This window comes from Dermacentor albipictus, chromosome 4, assembly GCF_038994185.2.
Source record: "Dermacentor albipictus isolate Rhodes 1998 colony chromosome 4, USDA_Dalb.pri_finalv2, whole genome shotgun sequence".
NCBI classification, from domain to species: domain Eukaryota; kingdom Metazoa; phylum Arthropoda; class Arachnida; order Ixodida; family Ixodidae; genus Dermacentor; species Dermacentor albipictus.
The window spans coordinates 62,887,601-62,901,499 of NC_091824.1; the positions used below are offsets into that span (position 1 = coordinate 62,887,601).

The 13,899-nt window shown below is 45.8% G+C and overlaps 1 protein-coding gene across 2 annotated transcripts in view; it reads right to left on the reverse strand.

The window, feature by feature from the left end:
• Positions 1–1,455: 1,455 nt before the first annotated feature.
• Positions 1,456–13,899, reverse strand: part of LOC135896412 (endoplasmic reticulum junction formation protein lunapark-A-like) — a 70,138-nt gene continuing 57,694 nt past the window's right edge. The window contains exon 9 of one of the 2 annotated variants that reach the window (XM_065424784.2): positions 1,456–1,835. In XM_065424784.2, coding sequence (XP_065280856.1) covers positions 1,618–1,835 — 218 coding nt within the window. In that variant the 3' untranslated portion in view covers positions 1,456–1,617. The remainder of the gene's footprint in view (positions 1,836–13,899) is intronic. The other variant, XM_065424785.2, reaches the window with a different exon arrangement.

Consider the following 13,899-nt stretch of genomic DNA (forward strand, 5'->3'; position numbering starts at 1 on the left):
CAGATGACACACCCAAAAAATGCGGTATATTTTTCGCTGCCCGTAAAACATACGACTAATTCTGTCATGCATGCTACACCAAGCAAAATATTTTCTGCACAGATTTATTCAATCTTAAAACAAGGCACATAAAACAGTCCAAACAATAATAATACAAAAAAAGACTCTCAAATAAGGCACACAGAACAGTACAACTGAAAAAAAAAGAAAAATCCAGAATGGGGAGGTTATTTATTTCTTTAAATAATGGACTAAAGAAGTGAGAGCCATGATCTAAACCAGCACTTACAGAGCAACAATAGCCCACGTTTATTTTACAGTGCACGGTATTTAAAGTTTATCACGTTTTTCTGCCACCAATAAAATAATGTCCATAAAATTCAATTCACTGCAATTCGTTTTGCCATGCATGCATGCAACAAATGACTTTGCATCAATTCAAACTCCTGAGACAAAAAGAGTTTTGTTCAAATGAGCAAAAGTTCAATTTATTCGAAGTTCGATAAAATATGGCCCGAAACACAACCATGAGGCCATTGCATGTACAGTAAACACAGGTCTTGTTTGAACAGATGTACGAGTGAAACGGGAGCATTGATTGATATTCGCATGATCCAGTTGAAACTGCAGAAACTGGCCAACGACCCCGTATCGTTGTGACACAGGTCAAGATGCATGGCACCCTGAATAACAAACAAGAGCACATTAGGCTGCTCATGCCGTATGGATGTGTCCTCTTGTCAGACAATTTTCACATATACGTATTCCTCTGCTTTGGAAAGCCAGAAGGTCAATATTTACTGCAAAATTTAGGTTTGTTCGAAGTAGTTGTAATTTCCCATTAAGTATAAGAGTTTGAATTGTAGCAAATCTACAGCAGTTGCAGGTGTAGCCATGTATTGCAACACCCGACACAATTATAAACTAACCATGGCACAGGTCGTGACCCGGGCAACAGTTAACGAAGGCCTCCTAAAATGCCAGTAGTGAATGCACATTGTGCAGCACCTTATGGACAGTGCAACATTACCAGAAAAATTTTTCACTTGCAAGAAAAAGAAAAGCATCTTAATGACCTGTGCAACAGCTGGCACAGTGATCAATGACTGCTACGCACTGAATATTCGTTAAGTGCAGAAGGCTATGTCGTGGGACTTTACAGCAACAAACATGCAAACGTTCGTTTTGAGCATAAAATGTAGATTAATTTAAAAAGAGAAAGGAAGACATTCAACGAGACCCCTTAACTGTACAGGCCACAGAAAAGCAATAAAAGAAGGAGAAGCCTGACATAAAATGGGACATATAATTTACTATTCTAGACACGATTATTGGACATTCAGTTTTAATGCTAACTGTACAGAGCCACAACAAAATTGGGAGATTGCTAGGAACAACACGTGCACAAACATATTACCCCCCTCCCCAAGAGCAACACTCATCCAACACAAAGGCTACAAATGCTCGGCATACTTCATTAATCTCTTACCAAGATTCATGGCAGCACGATTTTATCTCGGCGCTCCATACATACTACACAGCAACATGTCTCTGTCTTGGTTAGTAGTAGGAGCTATAAGAAAAAAATTTTAAGGCACATCTAAGGTGATCGGTGATCTAGTCATCCTTTTTGCACTGCGGGTTCTTGGGCAGTGGAGCCACGACAGCCTGCTTTGGCTGGCGGGCTATCTCGTGGAGGCCCAAAATGTCACCCGAGGCATCAACTGGCAAGATTTTCGCGGCAGGAAGGCTGTCGTCCGGCGCGCCTTCATCCTTCACCACCTTGCTCTCGAAGCCTTCATCGCATGTTTCCATGTCTGTTTCATCTGCATCTTCTGCATTAGAGAGAGAGCAAGAAAGTACTTAACGTCATAATAAATGCAAAGTCCAGGTACAACCAAATTAGGAAGGCCCATTAAGCTTCAACAAGACACTCCCTCACCAGAACAGGAATTGGCCTCCCTGGTGCAGTATTCGGCCATCCCCTCCCAAATGGCTCACTAAATTACCCAATGGCCCTCAGTCCCCAGCAGCTGCGGAGCATCTGACCAAGGCGAAAGTCAGACCTGTAACGCAGCAGGGGGTGCTAAGAATCTCTGGGTCCGGACAGGCCGCCAATGGAAACGGACCCTTGCAACGTTTAACCCTTTGAGGGTCAATGACGTAAATATACAGCGCCGCGAACAAGTCTGAAAATGGTCGATGCCGTATACTTACGGCGCCGTCTGTACGTTTAAAAAGTGCGCCAATTTCCTAACTTTTTCTTTTCTGTAATGTGCTGCCACTATGTGGGAATAGAGGGAATTTTTTTCGCGTGCCTCCCTCTCTCGGTTTTCGTTGCATGGTTTGTTTTAGTGCTAGTGTGCTCCTGTGTGTCTCTATAGTACCGCCCATGCATTGGCGTGCATGCGGGTCGGTGGCGGTTCTGGTTTTGTTTTCGCAGGCAGTTTCGGCTTCTTGCACTTGCAAAACTGATGGCTATCTCGTTACTAATCGCTCAAAGGGCGACCCTCTCTTTCTCGCTCGTTCAATGCTCACAGGGGTGCGGATAGGAAGGATGCTGTCGTGCATACGTTTCAGTTGCTATTTCTTTTTTACACTCACGAAAACTAATTGCCTGTTGTTGGTGATAAGATGAAGATTAGCGGAAGTTTGTCACACATTGTACTTTTTTGACGGGCACACAACCATACAGTTTTCTTGAGTGCGTGCACCTACGCAGTTCGATTATGCTATGGATGTACCTATTAGATATTAGTGTAAGAGCAGGAACATTTGAGTCTCGCGAAATATACTCGTGTGTGCATTTTCAAGGCCTTGAACTATGTGTGTAACAATACATCAAACTTTTAATTCTTTTAAGTTTATTTCCTTTTTTTATTGTTGTTATTCATGAATGAAGAGTACATATATACCAACGCAGAATATTTTTCTTCTCACTTTACGGTCACCCTAGAAAAAAGTGCGGTAATTTTAAAAAAAAATAAGTCCCTAAGAAGAATTGAAATCTGCAATAGAAGAAATCAACCCTGGGCGGTCGCATATGGCGAAAAAAATTGACCCTCGTAGGGTTAACACCCGAACCCTCTCGAGTGACGCTAGCTTAGCAGGACTCTTTCACTGATTTCAGGAACTATCAGACATTGTTTGGGATATCACCAGCCTTAGTGAGACTAGAAGAACTGGTGAGGCTTATGCATTTCTGAATAACAGACATGTCCTCTGCTATAGAGGTCTCCTAGACAAGAAGCAATACAGGGTAGGATTCCTGATTCATTAGGACATAGTGGGCAACATTGACGAATTCTACAGCATTAATGAGAGGGTAGCTGTAGTTGTAATCAAACTTAATAAGAGGTATAGATTAAAGGCTAAACCCCATGAGCGCGATTTTGTGCACAACAGTGACGTGCGACGGCTTCGAGCGACGGACCGGGCCGTTGCGTGAACAGATCGCTCGGTCTTGTCGCGAAATCGCTCGGTTCTGCAAATCTTGAATTCGTCGCTCGTCGCCCGGAAGTGCTATGAGCGACTAGCCAATAGCACGGAGCCGGAACTGGATGTACATAACTCAAGTACTTCTGATTGTCACACGGAACGAGCAAACGATTGAATTTTTATACGTGCAAAGATAAGAACCTACTGCAAGACTTTCAGAAGTATTTTATGCTGCTTTTTACATTAAAACACATCAACTTAAGTTAATAAAGCATGCATCACGCTAGTTTCGGTGCCTATATTGCTGCCCTCATACCGGCAACACGGAGACGTCGCTCTAAGTCATCGCTCGAATGGGGTACGACTTGTAGGCGACGAGCGAATGCGACAGCCATCTCCATCGAGTCGCTTGTCGCTGTCACGTGCAAGATCGCTTGCAAAAGGTAGTACAAGCCTATGCACCAACATAAAGTCCCGATGATGAGGAAGGAGATCAGTTTTATGAAGATGTTGAATTAGCGATGAGAAAAGTGCAAACTAAGAGTACTGTAGTAATGGGCTACTTCAATGCACAAGAGGGGGAAAAATCAGGCTGTAGAACAAGCAATTGGCAACTATGGTGTTGATTCTAGGAACGCTAGAGGAGAGATGCTGGTAGAATTTGCAGGAAGGAATAAGCTTTGAATAATAAACACCTTTCTCAGGAAGCGTAGCAACAGAAAGTGGACCTGGAAAAGCCCTAATGATGAAACAAGAAATGAAATTCACTTCATACTTTTTGCTGATCCCACCATAGTGCAGGATGTAGAAGTGACAGGTAGGGTGAAGTGCAGTGATCATAGCTTAGTGAGGGCTAGGATTCACCTCAATTGGCAAAGAGAAAGAGTGAAATTGGTCAAGAAGAAAAAGGTTAACCTTGAGTCAGTAAGGGGAAAAGTACACAAATTCAGGCTGGTACTTGCAAACAAATATGAGCCTCAGAAACAGCAAGAAGATGATGACATAGAGCTAATGAAAGAAACCGTTACTATGTTGGTTTCAGAGGCAGCAATGGAAGTGGGAGGCAAGGCACCAAGGCAACCAGTAGGCAAGCTCTCTTACGTAACAAAGGACCTAACAAAGAAACGATAAAAAATGAAAGTAGCCAAATCAAGAGATAAGATAGAATTTGTGGAACTGTCAAAACTGATCAACAGGGCAAAAATAAGTGATATTCAAAACTATAATGCAAGAAAGACTGAAGAAGCTGTAAAAAATGGACGCAGCCTGAAATCAGTGAGAAGGAAACTTGGCAAAGGACAAACCAAGATGTATGCACTGAAAGATAAGCGGGGTAATATCATCAGCAATTTTGAAGATATAGTAAAAGCAGTGGAAATCAATGCACTCGAAGCCGTTCAAAAGCACACCGCAAGGTTCATCCATTCTAATTATTCATATGACGTGAGCATATCTTAAAGAAAGAATTGAATTTACTTCCCCTTCGTACGCGCCGGCGCACTGGAACCCTTTCACTTTTCCTTAAGTTTTATCACAGCTCGCTTAATCAACCACCCCATATCCTTCCCGCAGCCCGAACATCTCATCATACATGCCACACTTTTCAAGTGGGCACCCCTCGCATGCGCACTGTTACCTTTTTCGCCTCATTCTTTTGCCATGCCTCTACAGATTGGAACAACCTGCCCCACAAAACCGCCGCCATCATTTGCCCTTGTACATTCATGGAGAGTTTCACTTCTCACTTTTCACAATGAAAACGACTTGTCTTAACATACTTATATGCTCGTGCAACTTTAGTTTGTATTATTTAGGTCTATGTATTTGCGCTGACGTATGTAACACTTTAGCTCATGTAGTTTTTTGCTGTTTGCGTGTTCAGTTATGTATTATGCAAATTATGTACTAATGTATTCCCACCCCTTATGTAGTACCCCTATCACGGGGTTTTTAAGGTAATAAAATGAAATGAAATGGAAGAACTCTATACTGACCTGTACAGTACCCTGAGGAGTCAGAATACCTCAATTAGAAAGAGCAATGAACAGTATACAGAAACTCCTCCTATAACTAGTGATGAGGTCAGAAGGGCCTTGCAAGACATGAAACGAGGAAGAGTGGCAGGAGAAGATGGAATAACAGTTGATTTAATCACAGATAGAGGAGACATCATGCTTGGAAAACTGGCGGCTCTTCATATAAACTGCCTATCGACTGCAAGGGTCCCAGAAAACTGGAAGAATGCAAACATTACATTAATCCACAAAAAGGGATACATTAAACAATTGAAAAGTTATCAGCACATTAGCTTACTCCCAGTATTATATAAAATATTTACCAAAATAATCTCCAATAGAATAAGGGCAACACTGGACTTTAGTCAACCAAGGGAGCAGGCTGGCTTCAGGAAGGGGTACTCTACAATGGATCACATCCATGTTATTAATCAGGTTATTGAGAAATCCACAGAGTACTATAGGCCTCTCTATATGGCTTTCATTGATTACTAAAAGACACTTCATTCAGTAGAGATACCAACAGTCATAGAGGCATTATGTAATCAAGGAGTATGGAACACTTAGGTAAATACCTTTGAAAATATCTACACAGGTTCTACAGCTAGTTACAGCAACAGCTACAACAGGTTCTATACAAGAAAGGCAGGAAAATAGCTATAAAGAAAGGGATCCGACAGGGAGACAATTTCACCAATGCTATTCACGGCGTGCTTGGAAGAAGTATTCAAGCTATTAAACTGGGAAGGCTTAGGAGTAAAGATAGATGGCAAATATCTCAGCAACCTTCGCTTTGCCGATGACATTGTACTATTCAGCAACAATGCAGACGAGTTACAACAAATGATTGAGCACCTTACCAGAGAGAGTATAAGAGTGGGATTGAAGATTAATATGCAGAAGACAAAGACAATGATCAATAGCCAGGAAAGGGAACAAGAGCACAGGATCGCCAGTCAGCCTCTACAGTCTGTGAAGGAGTATGTTTACCTAGGTCAATTACTCACAGGGGACCCTGATCATGAGAAGGAAATTCACAGAATAATAAAAATGGGTTGGATCGCACACGGCAGACATTGCCAGCTCCTTACTGGAAGCTTACCATTATCATTGAAAAGGAAGGTGTACAATCTGCATTTTACCAGTGCTGACATATGGGGCAGACACTTAGAGACTGACAAAGAAGCTTGAATGAATGTGTAGTGTTTATTGGCGTAAGGGCCAGGTATGGCCAAAGAGCGCCAAGCAAGTGTTGATGAGTTTGCAGTGGAGTTATGACGTCTATGAAGTTGATGTGATGTGGCGGTAAAGGGGCCTTAAAAATAGTCGCTCTGAAGTGCATAAAGTCTATGTGTAATAAGATTATGGCGATGACAAATGGCGTGTACCATGAGCATTAAGGTGCATTGCGAAATAATGATACGATATACAAAATATGTAAGATGCTAAAATTGAGTAGAGCACCACTGCCTCGTTAGAGCCGTTGAGACACAAGGGCCTGGAGGCATGTGCTTTACAAAACAACTATCACAGCGGCATCCTCTGGAAAGAGGATGTGCTACGAATTTAATGGGTGCATAACATGTAGGACAACATCATTTAAAAAACTGAGGACTGCTTTGGTGTTAAAAAGTGGCTCTTTACCAAGAAACATAGTCAGGTGAAGAGGGACGCAATAATGATATGCAAGAGGAAAATGTTTCTTTCTCACAGATTCAACTTTCCGACACTACAAGAGGACATGGAGGACGGTCAGCCTCTCACCACATCGACCACAGGTTGGAGGTTCATTTCCAGTAAGCAGAAAATTTAGGTTACCAAATGTGTGCCTTATTCTGAGACTACAGAATAGGACATCTGTTCACCGTGATTTTGTTGGGGAGGGCCAAAAACCTAACTGTGGCTTTATAACGTGCAATTTATTATTTATTTCTGCATTCCACATGTACTGCCGTGTTTTTGCAGCTTCTTTCGTAAGAAAGGCTTCAGGTCTGTGACAGGGACAGCAGCCGCAGGAATAATAGCTAGTGATGTGAGTGATGTGGCCATTTTATCATCTACATAGTACATTACCCTCGATACCTCTATGGCCAGGTATCCAGCATATTACTACATGTCTATGTGATAGATAAATATTGCATAAGAGCGAGTAAAGTTCAATGAAAACAGGATTCGTATGCTTTTTAAAAAGAAATGAATGCTTTTACAAGACTTAGCGAGTCTGTGAATACTATTGCTCTGTCGAGTTTTAATTTCTTTATATGTTTTACAGCAGACAGTACTGCATAGGCTTCTGCAATGAAGATACTTGTTTGCGAATTCAATACGTCACATTTAGAAAAAGAGGGACCAACAGCAGCATAAGATACACCAGCATGTGATTTTGACGCGTCTGTGTAGAATTTGGAACAGGAGTACTTTGATTGAAGTTCACGGATGATGATGATGATGAAGCAACATTTACTGGGCCCGAAATAAATCGGTGGTGCACGCAGGCACCAGATGGGGTGGTTCCCTAGTTACGGGACCCATATGTTCCCAGCAGCTCCTGGCCCCTGTCCGTCAGTGCGAGCTGAATCGGTAGGAAGGACTGGATAACAAGGTCTCCCATCGCTCAAGGGATTGGGGATTGGGGGTGTCTGTGGGAAGGGGAGGAGGTGGGCGGGGGGGGTCTTGAGTTCTGTGCACTCTGCCACGACGTGTGGCAGGGTGCCCTTTTCTCTTCTGCAAAAAGGACAGAGCATATCGTATTCCGCAGGGTACATGCGGTTCATCAGTACGGGATGCGCAAGCGATCCCACCTGCGCTCGACGCAAGATCGTCTGTTGTTGCCTGGTGAGTTTGGGGTGCAGTTCTGGCAGTCTGCACCTTTCCTCTCGGTAAATCAGGGTAATGTCCCGAAAGATGGTGACTGGGTGCGGTAGCTCTTCCGGCTCGTGCTCGGCCCGGATTGACATTTCTCGGGCATGGTAGTCGGCAATGGTGTTGCCTGCTACCCGAGAGTGAGCCGGGACCTACACGAGCTCTATGGCTCTTCCCAGAGGCTTGCGCTTGGATAAAATGGCTCGGGCCACAGAGGAGATTACCCCCCTGCGGAAGCTTCTGTAGGCTGTCTTTGAGTCGGTGACTACGGTGTCCACGCTCGGCTGTGCGAGTGCGAGGGCCACGGCCGCTTCTTCGGCAACTGCGGGGTCTGTTGTCTTCAGGGACGCGCTTTGACATAACCTCTTTTGACGTAACTACTACCGCTGCACAGTCACTGTGTTCGAGGAAATGCATAGCGATTTCGAAGTCAGGTTCATGCTTTGTGACCTCTACAAAGGATATATCACAGTCTATCACCTGCCACTCCCAGGGTGGTAAAAGCTTAGCTGGAGACATTGGGTGATGTTCAAGAACTGGGACATCCATTTCTTCGCTAATTTTTCTTGCATGCAGTGACAAAGGAAGTCTCATAGAGGGTCTATTACAAAAAAGTGTTTCACACGTGAAGTCATTAACAGTTGTGAAACACGGATGTTTTTTATTAGAGCGCACTTTGAGAAAATAAATGAAGCTGATGTATGTTCTCTGAAAATGGAGTGACCACTCATCTGACTCTACATATAGACTTTCGACATGGCTTTTTCTAAATGTGCCAGTGGCCAGGCGGATACCCAGATGATGAACGGGGTCTAATGTCTTAAGCGTGCTCGGTGCGGCAGAGTGATATACTATGGCACCATAGTCTAATGGTGATCAAACTATGCTCCTGTAAAGATTCAGTAAACAGTTCCTGTCGCTACCCCATATTGTGTGAGCTAGGAGTTTGAGTAAGTCCATTGTTTTTAGACATTTTGCTTTAGGACATTTTATGTGCGAAATGAAAGTAAGCCTGGAGTCAAGTACAACACCTAAAAATTTGTGCTCTCTGTTGACAAGAATTTGTAGTCCGCCCAGTTCTACACAAGGATCTGGAACCAGGCCTCTCTTTCTTGTAAAGAGAACATAAAAACCTTTTTGGGGGTTGATTTTAAATCCATTTTGGTCAGCCCACTTGGACACCTTGTTTAAGCCCTACTGTAACTTTCTCTCACACACTATAAGGTTGCAGGATATGAAACCTATTTGTATATTGTCTACGTAGACAGACTTTTGTTTTATTAAGTTTACTTTGTAAAGGTGGTCCCATTGCAGTCTTTGACTCCGGGATCTCCTCCTGAATATTAACAACTTGTAATCATTCTAATGATCTCAATAAAAACCCGATTCTGATTCTGATATAGGTGGTTGTTCGATATTTTACTCTGACGTTTTAGTGCAAGGAAACAAGGGCGAAGTACATGTAACAGTACAGAAGTTACCATTAAGCAGAGGCAATGCCATTCTGGAGTGGCACATCTTTATTAAATGATTCTCCTTTGTCCTCACGAAACACTGCAAAGTGATCAGCTTTTAATTGAAAGATCCCTGTGGGTCTTTCACAGCTTTGAGACTGCTAACCAGTAAGAAGCCTTATACCCCTGTCAAGCGGGCAAGTTAAGTGCATTTATAGAGAGTGTCATCCGATTTAGCCAAATATAAATGTCGCAAGTAGAGTGTCACTTGCAGAAGAGACCACTCTGGTCGGAGTGCGTTCATGGAACGCACTTTGCTGGCCGAGTGCGTAGCTTCACCGCCAGCGGTTTCAATGGTACAAAATGTAAAGTATAAAAAAGGAGACAGACGTTCCTTTTAGCTTCTGAACAGCTTTTAACAAAATAATCGTAATAGAACTCGCTTATATTCGGTTCTAGCAGAATCAAATGCCGCCTCGTCGCATGCCGCCATGTTGTTCTCAATTGGCTAGTGTTACGTTTCGTCTACGACGCGCGGTAAAGCCGGCGCGGATGCAACGGACCCCGGGGCTTCGTTCAAAGCGGCGGACATTTTGGCCCGTTCGGAGCGGCCGCGACGCATCCCCGCCGAGCGCGTCCCGGCATGTTCAGTGCCACGTGTCTTTGTGTGTGCGTGTGTGTGTGTGTGTGCCCACGCTTGTCAAAGCGCGGCAGCCGGGGAGAGGAGCTCCCCAAGTGTGAAGCGAGGAGGTCTGACCGGCGCCGGCCCGTCTGATGCGTCACTACACTCGTCTCTACATGTCTCTCAGTCCGTCCGTGCCTCGCTGTCACGTGGTCGTCCCGTGACCTTCCTTCTTGCCCCCGGACGCCAAGAGAGAGGCTCCGATTTCTTCTGTAGAGCTACGTGCTCTCCCGTCTCTCCACTTCGGTCGACCTGACCGGCCGCTCTTTTGCGATGCTAGAATAAACAAGTTGTTCTGTTAGCAGTCGACTCATGCTTTGCCAGGACCTTCGGATGCTTCCAGTTGTGCCCCAGGCCGCCAGGCCAACGCTACCTTTGGGGCTTGCGACCCAGTTGCAATAACGGGCGTCAGCACTGAGGTTCCAACAGCTGGTTGCCAGCGGTGAGATCGCGACAACGGAGGCCAGCAGCGAAGATATGCGGTTGACTGTATGCTGAGCAGCACAACGACCATCCGGGAGCAGTGCAACGAGCCCTGTGTGATGACTGGTTGCCTGCAGCGGAACGACTGCGCTGAATTCTTGGCTGCGAGGTTTGGTGAGTGCGGGACTTTCTTCTTCTGAGTTTTGCCAGGCTTTTGTTAGTGTCAGAAACAGAGCTGGTAATTGTGGTTGTCATTGCTGCCGGGTTAGTTTGCGGCAAGACAATAGTAGGCAGTAGAGAAAGCAGCATTCAGAGCAGCCATGGATTTGAAGTCATTGCGCAAACCGAAATTGTTGGAGCTTGCAAGAGAGTTGGGTCTGGATGTCTCAGACAAACTCAGAAAACCAGAACTGCTAAGGGCTATTCTTGAGTTAGAAGCTGAGGATGACGAGCTGTCGGAATGCCTTGAGACAATTGAGGAGAGGGAGACGGCAAAAAGACAGGAACGCGAACTTAAAGAACAGCAACAGCGAGAGCAACAAGAGAAAGATGAGCGTGAACGTAAAGAACAGATAGAACGAGAGCAACAAGAGAAAGAAAAAGAGCGAGAGCAACAAGAAAAAAAAGAAGAGCGCGATCATGCTTTGGAAATGAAGCGTCTCGAGTTAGAGATGGAACGCGCTCGTAATGGAAGTCAGGCACACGGTGCAGGAGAACGGGTATTGTTCAAAATGACTGACCTAATGCGGCCGTTTAAGCTTGGAGAGGACATTGGTTTGTTCCTGGTTAACTTTGAGCGAACGTGCGAGAAGCAGGGGTTCTCTCGGGAAACGTGGCCACAGCGCTTGCTCACTTTGCTACCTGGCGAGGCGGCCGACGTAGTCGCTCGCTTGGAGAGAGAGGAGGCAGAGGATTTCGACAAAGTGAAATCGAGTCTGCTAAAAAAGTACAGGCTGTCAGCGGAGGCGTTCCGTCGGAAGTTTCGAGAAAATGAGAAAGGCAAAAGTGAGTCATATACAGAGTTTGCCTACAGGCTAATGTCAAACATGCAGGAGTGGCTCAAAGAAGAGAAAGCGTTTGGTGACCATGAGAAAGTTCTGCAGTGTTTCGGGCTAGAACAGTTTTATAGTCGGTTACCTGAGAACGTGCGCTACTGGGTCTTGGATAGGCCAGACGTTAGTACGGTGGCTAGAGCCGCTGAGCTAGCCGAAGAGTTTGTGACGCGTCGGGCTCGCGGAGCTAAGGACGGTCAAAAGGGTGAATTTGGCTCCAAGTTTGAGAGGCCGAAGTTCACGCCCATGAGAGCAAAGGGGGACACATGTAGTGCGGATGCGAGTGAAAGCAGTCCGACCGAACGTAAGGAGACGGCGGCAACCGAAGCCGAACGCAGAAAGCGGTTCGAGGCGAGGCAAGCGTGCGTGTGTTATACGTGCCAGAAGCCGGGTCATTTTTCGGCGCAGTGTCCAGAAACAAAAACAAAAGTTGTGTTTTTGTCGTTATGCAGCACTGACGAGAACATGAAGCTTCTCGAGCCTTACATGCGAGACCTCCTCGTGAACGGGAAAGAGTGCCGAGTGCTTCGCGATTCCGCAGCTACGATGGATGTAGTTCACCCCTCTTACGTAGAACCCTATATGTTCACGGGCGAGTGCGCATGGATCAAGCAAGCCGTGGAAGCTCACAGCGTGTGTCTGCCCGTAGCAAAAGTGCTCATTGAAGGACCTTTCGGAACACTTGAGACGGAGGCGGCAGTGTCATCTATGCTGCCCCCCCAGTACCCGTACCTATTTTCGAACAAGTCCGATCACCTCCTGCGCGAGAAGGGGCTTTTGTTTGGTGAGGCTAGCGTTCAGGCCTTAACCAGATCGAAGGTTCGGGAGCTCGCTGCAAAGGCGGTAGTTGCGGGGCCGACGTTGTCGAACGATGAGAAAGGGTCAGAGGCGCAGCAAGCTGATATTCAGAGCACGCCCGAACTGAATAAAATTGAGCCTGTAGCGTTAAAGGCACCAGATACTGGAGAGGAAATGCCCGACACGGGAAAGTTAGAAGAGCTATCTGAAGATTTGCTCATCGCGCCTACGTCAGACGGACTTAATAGGTTGCTAAAAGTCAGCCGGTCAGCTTTGATAGCCGAGCAAAAGAAGGATGGCAGCCTAGAAAACATACGCTGCATTGTCAAGGAAGGTATCGCCAAGAAAAATGCTCGCTCTGTGGAAAGAGGTGGGGTCCTGTACCGGAAGTATGTAGACCGCAGGGAAGTGGAGTTCGATCAGCTGATCGTGCCTCAATGCTATCGTCAGGATCTGTTGCGCTTGTCGCATGGGGGTTCGTGGTCCGGACACCTAGGAGTTAAGAAAACTAAGGACCGTCTCTTGCAAGAGTACTATTGGCCAGGGTGTTTTCGGGACGCAGACCACTTTGTGAAGACATGTGACACCTGTCAGCGGGTGGGCAAACCAGGGGACAAATCGAGGGCGCCGTTGAAGTTGGTACCTATCATCACGGAGCCTTTTAGACGGCTCGTTATTGATACAGTGGGACCTCTGCCGGTAACAGCCACGGGGTACAGACACGTTTTGACTGTGATCTGCCCAGCGACAAAGTTCCCTGAAGCAGTGCCGCTTAAAGAACTCAGCTCAGTTGAGATAGTCCATGCACTACTGTCCATATTTGCGCGAGTTGGTTTTCCTGCGGAAATCCAATCAGATCAGGGCACAGTGTTCACTAGCGCTTTGACGACAGCCTTTCTCGAAAGGTGCGGGGTAAGGCTGTTACACAGCTCAGTGCACCACCCCCAGTCGAATTCCGTTGAGAAGGTCCACCCCGTCACAAAGCGCGTGTTGAGAGCATTGTGGTTTGAACAGCAAACCGACTGGGAGCTGTTTCTGCCTGGGGTGGTGTTTGCATTGAGGAGCGCACCGCATGTGGCTACGGGGTTTTCGCCAGCTGAGCTAGTGTACGGTCGCTCGCTGCGATCTCCGCTTCGCATGCTTCGAAACGGATCACTGCCCTCTCCAATGGCTGC